General features: G+C 38.5%; 1 protein-coding gene across 1 annotated transcript in view; it reads left to right on the forward strand.

The window, feature by feature from the left end:
- Positions 1–15,568, forward strand: part of PRMT3 (protein arginine methyltransferase 3) — a 606,280-nt gene that overhangs the window by 523,506 nt on the left and 67,206 nt on the right. Inside the window, exons 14-15 of the mRNA XM_053720370.1 lie at positions 1,856–1,906; positions 2,104–2,191. Coding sequence (XP_053576345.1) covers positions 1,856–1,906; positions 2,104–2,191 — 139 coding nt within the window. The remainder of the gene's footprint in view (positions 1–1,855; positions 1,907–2,103; positions 2,192–15,568) is intronic.

Raw genomic sequence — 15,568 nt, forward strand, 5'->3', positions numbered from 1 at the left:
GATCTTCTCTCACCACACGATTTTCCTGGACAGCACTGCCACCGCCGCCATCCCGGAAGACAGGGGAAATTGATCCACCTCACTCTCTCTCTGTCTGTGTCCGTCTGTGTTGTAAAAGCAAGCCCAACACGTCTGTGACGTGGCCAATACCGCTCCACCAACCTGTGATGATGACGACGCTCCGGCTGTTTGGAAGCTGTGATATGCTCAGGATAACTTCAAGAACAATAGTTACGATTTCCAAAAAACTGTTCCTTTGCAGCAACTCGGCTTTTGAAGTGGGGAAAATGAATTTCAATTCTTAAATAAAGGAAAAAGCCTCTAGTGCCGATAAAGTTAAGTTAAAAAGTCCAACTTTTAATGGTCAAGTTAAAAAGTACAACAGGGATTAGTAACAAGCGTCTGACGTGTTTCGGCCTATGGCCTTAATCTTAGACATAAGCTTGGTAGAAATACCGCCATATTTAAAAGAACAATACTAAAATCCTATTGGATGCTCTTGATTACAATTTGCAACAGCTGAAATTGTTTACACATTGCAAGAACGGATATTTTGTATAGACCTGACATACATAGTGTAAAAAGACACCTATTGCAGCACAACATTGCTTGACAAAATGCAGAGGGGAAACATGTACATACTGTATGTGTTTTATAACAGAACATATAATATATAATGCAATGTAATACACGGCCTTTAACTATATATATATTTATATATAATAGGCATATTAAACTGACAGGATTATGCTGTTATAAAGTCAAACAAGCAAATAGACCAGACAAAGGGCTTTATACTCAATTATCAGATACAGTAGAAAGCAATAAGTAATCATAATGTTACGAGGTCCTGACTGGAGATACATACTGCGTTACATATTATGATTAAACAAAACAATACCTACGTTTACTCAGTGACAATGCTTGCTATTTAAGTTAAATTTAAAGAGACCTTGTGGGGCATGTTTGTAATGCTGTGAACACGGATAGCATAAACATAAAATTAAATTAATATATATTCATATACATATATATTTAAACTTTGCTGCCCATCACTGCGTGACTTACCCTCTTTGCTGCGCTAGGTTCTCTGCCGTGCTATCGGCATGATAATAAAGCTCCCATTGGAGCCTATGGACGCTAGCTCTCGTGAGTGCAAAGCTTCCTTGCAATGCGAACACAAGGTCGAGTTCACATTGCGCATCACTTCAAATACCAGCGCACATTTGCGCATGCTCGTATTGAGAATGGAATGCAAAAATCTAGCTTGCAAAAGTGCAATTTTGCACTCCACTTCTTAATCTGGCCCTTAATGATTACAAGGCACCTTTAAACTGTCTGTTTTCAGTGTCGCTTTGTCTTTTACAAAAACTAGACTAATATTACATTTCCTAGCTTTTTGTTTTTTATTTTCTTCTTACTTTTGCTTAAATGTTATTACCCTTGATTGCTAACGACGGCTCAGAGCCGTCGCTAGCACTTAACTACCTTTTTTGCAATCTGGGGGCTCCCACCCGCTCCTACCCCGGCGATTGGGCCTGCATAGTGACAGGCATCGCTGGGGCTTCCGTTACGTGCGGTGACTTAACGCGCAATGACATGATGACGTCACGGCGCAACTTTATTTAAAATTGTAAATACAAAGTATAGAGAAAGGGGGCATGCTGCTTAGAAACCATTGGAAAGCTAATCGCCTAACCTTTCCAATATATAAGTCTTGGGGATATAATTTTTGAAAATAGTAAAAAACAGAAAAATATTAAATCCAGCTTAGCTCTCAAAGGGTTAAAGTTAAAATGTAAATTAAGCAAGCCAGAAATACTGATCATATGTTTTTCACTCTGTTTCTTTCTAGGCATTTGCCGGATATTTTGACGTGTTATTTGAAAACGATTGTCTTAAACCAGTGAGTAGTTACAGAAACCTATCCAAATTAATTATTAGAGAGAGACTGTATTTAGTTTCTTGCCCTAGGGTATTTGGGAGTGAATCATGTTTTGCTGCTGTAAGCATTCAATGCGTGTGTATTTCATGTAATAGATTAATGTAGCATGATATTACCAATGCTGTACTTCATCAGATATTTTTGAACTTTGTCAATAGGTCTCATTCTCTACTGGCCCCCTGTGTACAAAAACCCACTGGAAACAAACTGTGTTCCTTCTAGAGAAACCAATATCTGTTCAAGCTGGTAAGATCCCATAACTGGAACCATTGATCTGTGTTTGTGTTATATGTCAGTATGTATTTGGATTTCGATTGCAGTTCTTTGATGCAGCAAGTTAGGGGTAAAGTATTTTGTTCCACTGACCTCTAATATATATGCACTGTTCAGCTTATGTGGATGTTTTCATTTACCTGTTTTTTTTATAGTTCTTTTTTATTCCCACAGTTTACATATTTTTACATTCAAATTTTAGTGCTTTAGTATCGTATGTTAAAGTCACAAAGTGTTGTCCTGTTAATAATAATCAGTATGAAAGCAGTTCTGATTGGGATTCAGTTTCAAATAAGCAACCATGGTCTTAGGATATTTCCCAAAAATAGATCATTACCAATTCCCAGTACAGTTGGCACTTACATAAATATATTTACTATAAAAAACAATGATATTGCACCTTCAATAAAAGTTGTCCATAGCCCACAGGGCACTGTTATGCTTGTTCTGTGAATTCACTGCTCAGATATAGACACTGCTCCCAAGAACTTAGTTTGGTGTCTTTCTATAGAAGCCTGGAGGGGACGTGTGTCCTCTATGCAGTTTGTCTGCTAATTGTGCAGGCTATTTAAATAAGATACATTGTTATATTTATTTAGTGCATTTACATAATAATACAAATATTATGGGTCTTGAATGCTATTGAAAGGTACTGTTTACAGCAGAGCTTTCCAAACTTGTTATGTTGGTGACACACTTTTTAGACCTACATAATTTCGCGACACAGTAATTCAGTTGTACTGGCAAACAGGAGTTTAAACTAACTTGTTTTAAGAGATACGGACACATACATAAATTATATAATAATGAAATGTATTTACAAGTAACAGTATGTATCTGCAAGAATTAAACAAAAGTTTAATAACACCAATAGCTACTTACTATTTTAATGGGATGTATGAGGTTGATGGGTTGAACACAGTTTCTGAATATTTAATGGAATATTAGATAAATACACTCGCATTTCATCATCAAGCATTTTTAAACTTCCACTTACTATCCATATATCAAGAGCAGGAGCAGCAATGCACTACTGGGAGCTAGCTGCAAAAAAACCCCCACTGACTTCAGCTCAGCATTTAAGCTGCCGCCCTCAGAGCTCTGAGTCCGACTGACTACTGCCCGCGCTGCAATCACACTGCTGTCCCACTCACTGAGTACACATGCAATCACGAGCCAATTAAGGAGACTACACGTGCAGTCAGGAGCCAATGTGCCGCCAATGGAAATAGTTTCAGTTCCCACTGAGCTGCGCCAATAGGTTAAGATGATCTGTGTCCCCCTAGGTATAAATCACATGTCAACCATGTGATATGCGTAGCAGGCAGGCGGAAAGTCAGAAACCCAAAAATAAAAAAATTTAAAAAATTGTCCTGAAGCTGGGACACACCTACACATTGCCGCCGACACACTAGTGTGTCCCGACACACAGTTTGGAAAGCACTGGTTTACAGAATAAACAAGGACAAATGTTGAATTTTTTTTTAATAAATGTTACTACAAGCCCATGATGACATGGCAGTTACATAATACGAAGTAGTACGTATGCTTTATACTAAATGATTATTGTTGAATTTAGCATTTATTTTAAATTGTGTGCTTCAAATTACTGCTTAGATCATAATTTAATGATACTTTAAGTCTGCAGCTTCATCTATGAGGTTCTTACTGTTTCTGAAAATAAAGATTATTCCCACCTCTCACCCTGTATGGCAGGGGGATTGTGTCAATCCTTATTCAGCCTTCAATCTGGTTGACCGGGTCAGTGGAGTTCCGCTTATTCACTCTCCTTTCTCCGATTTCCTTGGGGCCTAGAGTTTTCTTTCCTGCCTTGGGAGGATTGGGGGCTTAGCGCTCTCCCAATGTTTCCCTCTCTCTCTCCCTCTCCCCCACTCTATCTTCTTTCTCAATGTTTCACTATCCCTTCTTCTCTCTAACATACTCTCTCTCTCCCTCTCCCCCCACTCTATCTTCTTTCTCAATGTTTCTCTTTCTCTTTCTTCCTCTCTCTCCCCCCATCCTCACTCTCCCTTTCCCTCTTCCTATCCCTAACTATCCTCTCCCTGTGCTCTCTCTCTCTTTCTATTTCTTCCTCTCTCTCCCCCCATGCTTTCTCCCTTTTCCTCTTCCTATCCCTCACTATCCTCTCTTCCTATCCCCTCACTATCCTCTCCCCATGCTCTCTCTCTTTCTCTTTCTTCCTCTCTCCTCCTCTCTCTCCCTCCATGCTCTCTCTCTTTTCCTCTTCCTATCCTCTCACTATCCTCTCTTCCTATCCCCTCACTATCCTCTCCCCGCGCTCTCTCTTTCTCTTTCTTCCTCTCTCCTCCTCTTTCTTCCTCTCTCGTGCTCTCTCTCTCTTTCTCTTTCTTCCTCTCTCCTCCTCTCTCTCCCCCCCATGCTCTCTCCCTTTTCCTCTTCATATCCCCTCACTATCCTCTCTTCCTATCCCCACTATCCTCTCCCTGCGCTCTCTCTCTCTCTTTCTCTTTCTTCCTCTCTCCTCCTCTCTCCTCCTCCCTCTCTCTCTCTTTCTCTTTCTTCCTCTCTCTTCCTCTCTCTCTCTCCCCCCATCCTCTCTCTCCCTTTCCCTCTTCCTATCCTCTCTCCCCGCGCTCTCTCTCTCTCTTTTTCTTTTTTCCTCTCTCCTTTTCTCTATCTCCCCCCATCCTCTCTCTCCCTTTCCCTCTTCCTATCCTCTCTCTCCCCATGCTCTCTCTTTTTCTTTTTTCCTCACTCCTCCTTTCTCTCCCCCTCTCTCCTCTATTCTCTTTCCCTGCTCTCTCCCTTTCCCTCTTGCTATCATTTCTCTCCCCTTCCCTCTTCCTATCCTTTCTCTCCCCTTCCCTCTTCCTATCCTTTGTCTCCGCGCGCTCTCTCTCTCTTTTTCTTTCTTCCTCTCTCCTCCTCTCTCTCCCATTCTCTCTTCTCCATTCTCTCTCCCTGCTCTCTCTCTTTCTTCCTCTCTCCACCTCTCCCTTTCCCTCTTCCTATCCCCTAACTATCCTCCCTTCCTATCCCTTCACTGTCCTCTCTCTTTCTCTTTCTTTCTCTCTTTCTCTCTCCTCTCTCCTCCTCTCTCTCCCCTTTCATCTCCCTTTCCCCAACCTCTCAATCTGCCTTTCACTGTCCTCTCTCTCTCTCCCTCATTCTCTTTCTCTCCCACTCCAACTAATCTGTGCATTGTTTGCATATGTGCATTACAATTACATTCCCCTGCTGTCTGAGAACAGCCATTCATTCGGTCCCTAGGCCTTTTAGTTTATGGTTCCTAATTCTTTATTTCCCTATAATTATTTCCCTCCTGTCACAAACCATATTCACATTGTTGCTTGTATGGGCAGTCAAGGGGTTAAATAACTGCTACTGTCTTTTTTCAGGCAATCAAGGTAGAAATGATTGGTATGTGGGCTTCTAAGGTAAGCAATGGGTTAAATCACTGCTACATTTGTTTTAGGCCGTTTAAGGGCTTAAAGGGAGATTGCGGCCAAAATTGAAATGCACATAGATGAAAATATCTTTGATTAGAAACATATTTACTATATATATGTATTGGCAAAAATACTTCTGGTAAAAGTTATCACTATTTTAGTGTTAACATTTTAGTCTGCACATGCATGTGAAGCATAGTTAGATATTCTCAGTACACCAGCAATTTAAATACTACAGCTGCTCAGAGCACCAGTGGGGCCTGTATCATGTCGGCAATTAACAAATTGAGTCATTACCAGATGGTACAAGCACCTTAGGCTCTCTTAGCAAGTGCTGTGTTTAGAATGCTGGTGCACGGTGCATACTTAAATACACTTTTATTAGAAGCATTTTTGCTACTTACGTGTATTTTTTTTAAAAATGCTTCTATTCAAAACTGAAATGCACCCATGTGGATTCCAATTTTGTCTGGAGTGTCCCTTTAAATTGCTACTGTCAGTGTGTCAGTTATTTAACCCTTTAATTACCCATGTCCTGTTCTTTACCTGTTATTTTTAGACTGGCTTTCTTGTTCTTTGCTTTAGATCTTGCACTCCTGGGAGCTAGCTGAATACATTTGTAAGCCAATGAAAATGGGCATACAAGTTCAGCCACCAATCAGCAGCTAGCTCCAAGCTCCTGAGATATGCTTTTCAACAAAGGATAAAAAAAGAATGAAGCAAATTAGATAATAGAAGTAAATGGAAAGTTTTTGGGTTTCATATCCCTTTAAGGTGAACGGCGCAATCAAATGGGTTTTGATTTGAGAACAAACCTGTGTAATGCGTTTAAAAAAAATTATAATTAAAAATTTAAAAAATGCAACACCAAATAGGAGGGCTATAAGGAATAAACAGGAGGCGTTTTGCAGGCCTAAATGTTGAGAACAAAAATATTTTTAAAAGGTGAGACTATCATCCCTATGAATTGTCCAAATATTGTATTCAAAAAATATTGTTTACTGACCCTTGCATGTATATACAATGTTTTTTTATTTGCCATAATTAAACATTTAGGGTTAGATTACAAGTGGCGCGTTGACGTTAGCATGCGCACACATTATTAAAACATTGCGCTAAGTTGCATTCGTATTACAAGTTGAAAGTAAACGCGACCACATGAGCACAAACTAAATTTGCACTTGTCAGTTTAGCGTGACTAAAGACCTAGCGTAAAGGGTTAGGGCTAAATAAAAGGTTGCACCAAACACAACATAAAGTACATTAAAATACACTATCTGATATAAACTATTCATATAAATATTACAATTAAAAAAGTTATATATGGTATATGCCAAGTTATTTGAAAGCAAAGGGCTATTATGTATAAATACAGATATATATATATATACATACACATGCATATATACTTTGAGCCCTTCCCACTCAAATACCTGAAAATATGAAAAATATTTTTTAATATTTAATAATGTGTTTTACTGTGTATGTATTGTAAATATGCTACATTCCAATGTTCTTCACATAGGGGAGAATGTTCTATGTATTTTTAAATAGATATTCCTATATATATATGTATATACCTATACCTGTATATATATATATGTGTGTGTGTGTGTGTGTGTGTATGAATAAATAAAGTAAAAGCTAGCTACAAAACAAATATGTTGGGCGAAACCAGGGCATGATATTCTCTACATTGCCTTTGCAATATATGATGTAAAGTGTGGCTTTGCTTTTAAATAAAGTTTACTTGTTTTGAGCCTTACTGTCACAAGCAACAACCTTATTGCTTCAGCTGATGATATTTGGAGAGCACAACGTGTTCCTTTTATGAGTGTGCTCTATTTCAAATGATGACTCCGCATTGCAGTTGTACTATAGCAGCTCAGACTATCTGCACAGCTGTTCTCTAGATGCCCAAATTTGTATGCTGTAAAGATTGCATCAAAAAGCATTCCTGAGCATTCCTGCGGTGCATGTTATGTGTCTTTTCTATCATCAACCCCATAAGAAACACAAGCCAAAGAGAAACACTAGTTTATCGCTTTTTTTGTCGTGCGTACCTTTTGTTAAACATTCTATCCAGTTATCTAATGTATATAAAGCTAAAGTACAATTGGACACCTTGATACAAAGACGTTTATCCAATCATTGCATGATACATTTAATGTTATAAAAATGTAGTACACAGACAAACACGATGAAAGTGAGCAATACAGGAAAACAGCTGCAAGGTGTTAAAGGGGCATGAAATATAAAAACAATTATTTCATGTTTCAGATAGAGCATACAATTTTAAACAACTTTCCTATTTACTTCAATTATACAATTTGCTTCATTCTTTTGGTATTCTTTGTTTAAGAAGCAGCAATGTGCAACTGGAAGCTAACTGAACACTGGGTGAGCCAATAAAATGAGGCATATATGTGCAGCCACCAATCAGCAGCTCCTGAGCCTACCTAGGTATCCTTTTCAACAAAGAAAAAACAAAGAAAAAATAAATCAAATTAGACAATAGAAGTAAATTGGAAAGTAGCTTAAAATAACATGCTCTATCTAAATCATGAAAGAAAAAGTTTGGGTTTCATGTCCCTTTAAGGTGTAGCTTTCATTTTTGTCTCCTAGTTTTACCTGTGGTGTATTTAGGATGCCTTAGGCACAGTTAGTGTCAACGTCTTCTAGTTTTTACCCATTTTACACAAACTGAGCAGTTGATTATTAACTTATATATGTGATTAACCCCTTTTTCAGTCATGTATACAGCAGTATTTAATGCCTTACTAATGTTTAACAACAGCTCACTAAGTGACTGGCATGAAGAGGTTAATTAGTAAACATTAAAGGGACATTCCAGGGTAGACTATTCTGGGACTCTAGAATAGATTACAAAACAACTTTGCAATATAGTGTTTTGGCCATTTTTTAACTCAGACATCAGTGATATTTGCACATAACTGTTGCCAACTGTAAGCTGGTAGACTGATTGTAATTGGCGCGTCCACTGTGAGCATGAGTTCAATTGCAAGTAAGCTAAAGTATATAAACCAATTAGAAGCTTGCAAGGGTTTGTATTTAAAACCCTTTGTGCAAACATTTCTCGAGCTGATATAATACAATCATAAAAGACAGCATAGTAATTTATTTGCATAAATAAAAGCACAAGTGTAAGATTACTTATAAGTAGAGCTGCAATAACTAATCGATAATTAAAATAGTTGTCAACGAATCTCATTATCAATTAGTTGGTCTGCACACAGCACCAGCTACTTCACTCCGATGAACTCCTGCACATGGTATTGTGTTTTATGCTTATGTCCTTAGCCTAAAAGACGTCTACATATGTTTGTTTACTTTTCACTTTTTTCAGGACAGTATACTTTTTTTTTGAAGTTTACAACTACTCCTCGCTTATGTGCAACCCAGATATAATAGGAGTCATCATTTGGATTGTTTATATTAAATCGGGTGATTTGGGACTATGCATTATATAGTGCCGAGCTTGTAATTTACACTTAGCCCTAGATTGATGGCTTTTGTTATTTGGATTGATGTGCACTATTATCTGTTTGCACAATTATTAGCGGATTGCTTGCTATTGCAGATTATATGTACTGTTAAAGTTTTAGAAGAATACCAACGTATACCTCCTCCAGCTTGCTCCTGTTTGTGTAAAGGATCTTTTCATAGTCTCAGCTATTTCTGATTAGGAACGTATATAAATTAGTTACTACATTAATCAGGCAATGACTGGAAAATGAATCTCCTATGCTCACAGGAAAACGAAAACTCATGATTTTCAGAGTTACATTACTGGAAAATTATGCAAAATAATAAATGTATATTGCATTTTTAGGCTATGGTTACGGCAATCTGCCGAAACGCGTAAGCCCGTGTGCTGCACTTTCCTCACTTCAACAACTAACGTGGCAGGCTGTCGCAATTCTTTAATGTAAATTTTTTTAACTTTTTGGAAATAAATATTGAATTTCTTTCATGTAATTAGCAAGAGTCCATGAGCTAGTGACGTATGGGATATACATTCCTACCAGGAGGGGCAAAGTTTCCCAAACCTCAAAATGCCTATAAATACACCCCTCACCACACCCACAAATCAGTTTTACAAACTTTGCCTCCGATGGAGGTGGTGAAGTAAGTTTGTGCTAGATTCTACGTTGATATGCGCTCCGCAGCAGGTTGGAGCCCGGTTTTCCTCTCAGCGTGCAGTGAATGTCAGAGGGATGTGAGGAGAGTATTGCCTATTTGAATTCAATGATCTCCTTCTACGGGGTCTATTTCATAGGTTCTCTGTTATCGGTCGTAGAGATTCATCTCTTACCTCCCTTTTCAGATCGACGATATACTCTTATATATATACCATTACCTCTACTGATTTTCGTTTCAGTACTGGTTTGGCTTTCTAAAACATGTAGATGAGTGTCCTGGGGTAAGTAAGTCTTATTTTCTGTGACACTCTAAGCTATGGTTGGGCACTTTTTTATAAAGTTCTAAATATATGTATTCAAACATTTATTTGCCTTGACTCAGGATGTTCAACGTTCCTTATTTCAGACAGTCAGTTTCATATTTGGGATAATGCATATGAATAAATCATTTTTTCTTACCTTAAAATTTGACTTTTTCCCTGTGGGCTGTTAGGCTCGCGGGGGCTGAAAATGCTTCATTTTATTGCGTCATTCTTGGCGCGGACTTTTTTGGCGCAAAATTTTTTTTCTGTTTCCGGCGTCATACGTGTCGCCGGAAGTTGCGTCATTTTTTGACGTTTCTTTGCGCCAAAAGTGTCGGCGTTCCGGATGTGGCGTCATTTTTGGCGCTAAAAAAATATATGGGCGTCACTTTTGTCTTCACATTATTTAAGTCTCATTATTTATTGCTTCTGGTTGCTAGAAGCTTGTTCACTGGCATTTTTTCCCATTCCTGAAACTGTCATTTAAGGAATTTGATCAATTTTGCTTTATATGTTGTTTTTTCTATTACATATTGCAAGATGTCCCACGTTGAAACTGAGTCAGAAGATACTTCTGGAAAATCGCTGCCTGGTGTTGGAGCTACCAAAGCTAAGTGTATCTGCTGTAAACTTATGGTATCTGTTCCTCCAGCTGTTGTTTGTACTGATTGTCATGACAAACTTGTTAATGCAGATAATATTTCCTTTAGTACTGTTACATTACCTGTTGCTGTTCCGTCAACATCTAATACTCAGAGTGTTCCTGATAACATAAGAGATTTTGTTTCTAAATCCATTAAGAAGGCTATGTCTGTTATTCCTCCTTCTAGTAAACGTAAAAAGTCTTTTAAAACTTCTCATTTTTCAGATGAATTTTTAAATGAACATCATCATTCTGATTCTGATAATGGTTCTTCTGGTTCAGAGGATTCTGTCTCAGAGGTTGATGCTGATAAATCTTCATATTTATTTAAAATGGAATTTATTCGTTCTTTACTTAAAGAAGTCCTAATTGCATTAGAAATTGAGGATTCTGGTCCTCTTGATACTAAATCTGTCATATTCCTGTAGCTTTAAGAACTAAGACCAACCCACTCCTTCACCTCCCTTTAAAGGTGTGTTCAGTACACCTGTGCTTTGCTTGATAATTGAAGTTTGTAGTTCCCACTCTGCTTCAAGCTCTAAAGCTAAAATCTACAGATCCTGCTTTTGTACCTGTTAAAGGAAATCCTTGTTGTCATTTCTCCAGCTTCTAAACCTAAGAAGCATTTCCTGCTGCTTTACACTTCAAGGAACAGTCTTTGGCAGCAACTCTTGCAAGTCTGTGTTAAGTCTGCAGTCTGATTTTCCAGCCAGCTCCATTACTGAGTGTTTACCTCTACCAGGAAATAAGAACATCTTCCCTGCTGTGATCCATTTTGACTCAGTGCCAACTTCGCTCTCTGCAGTTCTAAACTCACTCGCAAGTATCATTAATTTTATATACAATTGTCTCTAGCTGTATATATTCTTATCCAAAGTTCTGCTGACATACAAACTGTTAAAGTGCTCACAACTGGTTAAATCTGGCTCTCTCCTTCTCTCTGCATCACACACTCTGCATGCTGTAACCTGATACCTCTTGATATATGGACACTGCAGACTGCAAATCAGTTTCTCATTTCTAAGCTTAACTATAAAGAGACTTTGCTATAAAATTTTGCTTTTCTCAGACAATACCAATAAGCTGCTTGTTTGCTGCCTTCTATCTTTAAAGAACACAACTCTTTACAACTGTGTAAAATATACAAAGGCTTCATTTCATCTGTTTTATTCACTTTATTTTGATTTTGTAAAGTGTTATAAAAAGAACTTGTACTAAGTAAACCAGCTATCTCCCTTGGTAATAACCTTTTGTATAAGCCTGTTTTACTTAAGGTTCTCTGGGAATAGCCACATTATACAAGCTTATAACAAAATCTAAACGTTTAGATAAGGTTTTTAAATCTCCTGTAGTTATTCCAGAAGTTTTTCCTGTCCTTGGTGCTATTTCTGAAGTAATTTCCAGGGAATGGAATAATTTGGGTAATTCATTTACTCCTTCTAAACGTTTTAAGCAATTATATCCTGTGCCAGCTGACAGATTAGAGTTTTGGGACAAAATCCCTAAGGTTGATGGGGCTGTCTCTACTCTTGCTAAGCGTACTACTATTCCTACGGCAGATGGTACTTCCTTTAAGGATCCTTTAGATAGGAAAATTGAATCCTTTCTAAGAAAAGCTTACTTGTGTTCAGGTAATCTTCTTAGACCTGCTATATCTTTAGCAGATGTGGCTGCAGCTTCAACTTTTCTCATAGCATTATTATTATTCTTCAACATGCTAATAATTTTATTTGTGATGCCATCTTTGATATCATTAGAGTTGATGTCAGGTATATGTCTCTAGCTATTTTAGCTAGAAGAGCTTTATGGCTTAAAACTTGGAATGCTGATATGTCTTCTAAGTCTACTCTGCTTTCCCTTTCTTTCCAGGGTAATAAATTATTTGGTTCTCAGTTGGATTCTATTATCTCAACTGTTACTGGAGGGAAAGGAACTTTTTTACCACAGGATAAAAAATCTAAAGGTAAATTTAGGTCTAATAATCGTTTTCGTTCCTTTCGTCACAATAAAAAACAAAAGCCTGATCCTTCACCCACAGGAGCGGTATCAGTTTGGAAACCATCTCCAGTCTGGAATAAATCCAAGCCTTTTGGAAAATCAAAGCCAGCTCCTAAGTCCACATGAAGGTGCGGCCATCATTCCAGCTCAGCTGGTAGGGGGCAGATTACATTTTTTCAAAGAAATTTGGATCAATTCCGTTCACAATCTTTGGATTCAGAACATTGTTTCAGAAGGGTACAGAATTGGCTTCAAGATAAGGCCTCCTGCAAAGAGATTTTTTCTTTCCCGTGTCCCAGTAAACCCAGCGAAGGCTCAAGCATTTCTGAAATGTGTTTCAGATCTAGAGTTGGCTGGAGTAATTATGCCAGTTCCAGTTCTGGAACAGGGGCTGGGGTTTTATTCAAATCTCTTCATTGTACCAAAGAAGGAGAATTCCTTCAGACCAGTTCTGGATCTAAAAATATTGAATTGTTATGTAAGGATACCAACATTCAAAATGGTAACTGTAAGGACTATCCTGCCTTTTGTTCAGCAAGGGCATTATATGTCTACAATAGATTTACAGGATGCATATCTGCATATTCCGATTCATCCAGATCACTATCAGTTTCTGAGATTCTCTTTCCTAGACAAGCATTACCAGTTTGTGGCTCTGCCGTTTGGCCTAGCAACAGCTCCAAGAATTTTTACAAAGGTTCTCGGTGCCCTTCTGTCTGTAATCAGAGAACAGGGTATTGTGGTATTTCCTTATTTGGACGATATCTTGGTACTTGCTCAGTCTTCACATTTAGCAGAATCTCATACGAATCGACTTGTGTTGTTTCTTCAAGGTCATGGTTGGAGGATCAATTTACCAAAAAGTTCATTGATTCCTCAGACAAGGGTAACCTTTTTAGGTTTCCAGATAGATTCAGTATCCATGACTCTATCTTTGACAGACAAGAGACGTCTAAAATTGATATTAGCTTTTCGAAACCTTCAGTCACAATCATTCCCTTCGGTAGCCTTATGCATGGAAATTCTAGGTCTTATGACTGCTGCATCGGACGCGATCCCCTTTGCTCGTTTTCACATGGGACCTCTTCAGCTCTGTATGCTGAACCAGTGGTGCAGGGATTATACAAAGATATCTCAATTAATATCTTTAAAACCGATTGTATGTCACTCTCTGACGTGGTGGACAGATCACCATCGTTTAGTTCAGGGGGCTTCTTTTGTTCTTCCGACCTGGACTGTAATTTCAACAGATGCAAGTCTTACAGGTTGGGGAGCTGTGTGGGGGTCTCTGACAGCACAAGGGGTTTGGGAATCTCAGGAGGTGAGATTACCGATCAATATTTTGGAACTCCGTGCAATTTTCAGAGCTCTTCAGTCTTGGCCTCTTCTAAAGAGAGAATCGTTCATTTGTTTTCAGACAGACAATGTCACAACTGTGGCATACATCAATCATCAAGGAGGGACTCACAGTCCTCTGGCTATGAAAGAAGTATCTCGAATTCTGGTTTGGGCGGAATCCAGCTCCTGTCTAGTTTCTGCGGTTCATATCCCAGGTATAGACAATTGGGAAGCGGATTATCTCAGTCGCCAAACGTTACATCCGGGCGAATGGTCTCTTCACCCAGAGATATTTCTTCAGATTGTTCAAATGTGGGGACCTCCAGAAATAGATCTGATGGCCTCTCATCTAAACAAGAAACTTCCCAGGTATCTGTCCAGATCCAGGGATCCTCAAGCGGAAGCAGTGGATGCATTGTCACTTCCTTGGAAGTATCATCCTGCCTATATCTTTCCGCCTCTAGTTCTTCTTCCAAGAGTAATCTCCAAGATTCTGAAGGAATGCTCGTTTGTTCTGCTGGTAGCTCCAGCATGGCCTCACAGGTTTTGGTATGCGGATCTTGTCCGGATGGCCTCTTGCCAACCGTGGACTCTTCCGTTAAGACCAGACCTTCTGTCGCAAGGTCCTTTTTTCCATCAGGATCTCAAATCCTTAAATTTAAAGGTATGGAGATTGAACGCTTGATTCTTAGTCAAAGAGGTTTCTCTGACTCTGTGATTAATACTATGTTACAGGCTCGTAAATCTGTATCTAGGGAGATATATTATAGAGTCTGGAAGACTTACATTTCTTGGTGTCTTTCTCATCATTTTTCCTGGCATTCTTTTAGAATTCCGAGAATTTTGCAGTTTCTTCAGGATGGTTTGGATAAAGGTTTGTCTGCAAGTTCCTTGAAAGGACAAATCTCTGCTCTTTCTGTTCTTTTTCACAGAAAGATTGCTAATCTTCCTGATATTCATTGTTTTGTACAAGCTTTGGTTCGTATAAAACCTGTCATTAAGTCAATTTCTCCTCCTTGGAGTTTGAATTTGGTTCTGGGGGCTCTTCAAGCTCCTCTGTTTGAACCTATGCATTCATTGGACATTAAATTACTTTCTTGGAAAGTTTTGTTCCTTTTGGCCATCTCTTCTGCCAGAAGAGTTTCTGAATTATCTGCTCTTTCTTGTGAGTCTCCTTTTCTGATTTTTCACCAGGATAAGGCGGTGTTGCGAACTTCTTTTAAATTTTTACCTAAGGTTGTGAATTCTAACAACATTAGTAGAGAAATTGTGGTTCCTTCATTATGTCCTAATCCTAAGAATTCTAAGGAGAAATCATTGCATTCTTTGGATGTAGTTAGAGCTTTGAAATATTATGTTGAAGCTACTAAGAATTTCCGAAAGACTTCTAGTCTATTTGTTATCTTTTCCGGTTCTAGGAAAGGTCAGAAGGCCTCTGCCATTTCTTTGGCATCTTGGTTGAAATCTTTAATTCA

The sequence above is a fragment of the Bombina bombina genome, chromosome 7 (genome assembly GCF_027579735.1).
Source record: "Bombina bombina isolate aBomBom1 chromosome 7, aBomBom1.pri, whole genome shotgun sequence".
Taxonomy (NCBI): Eukaryota; Metazoa; Chordata; class Amphibia; order Anura; family Bombinatoridae; genus Bombina; species Bombina bombina.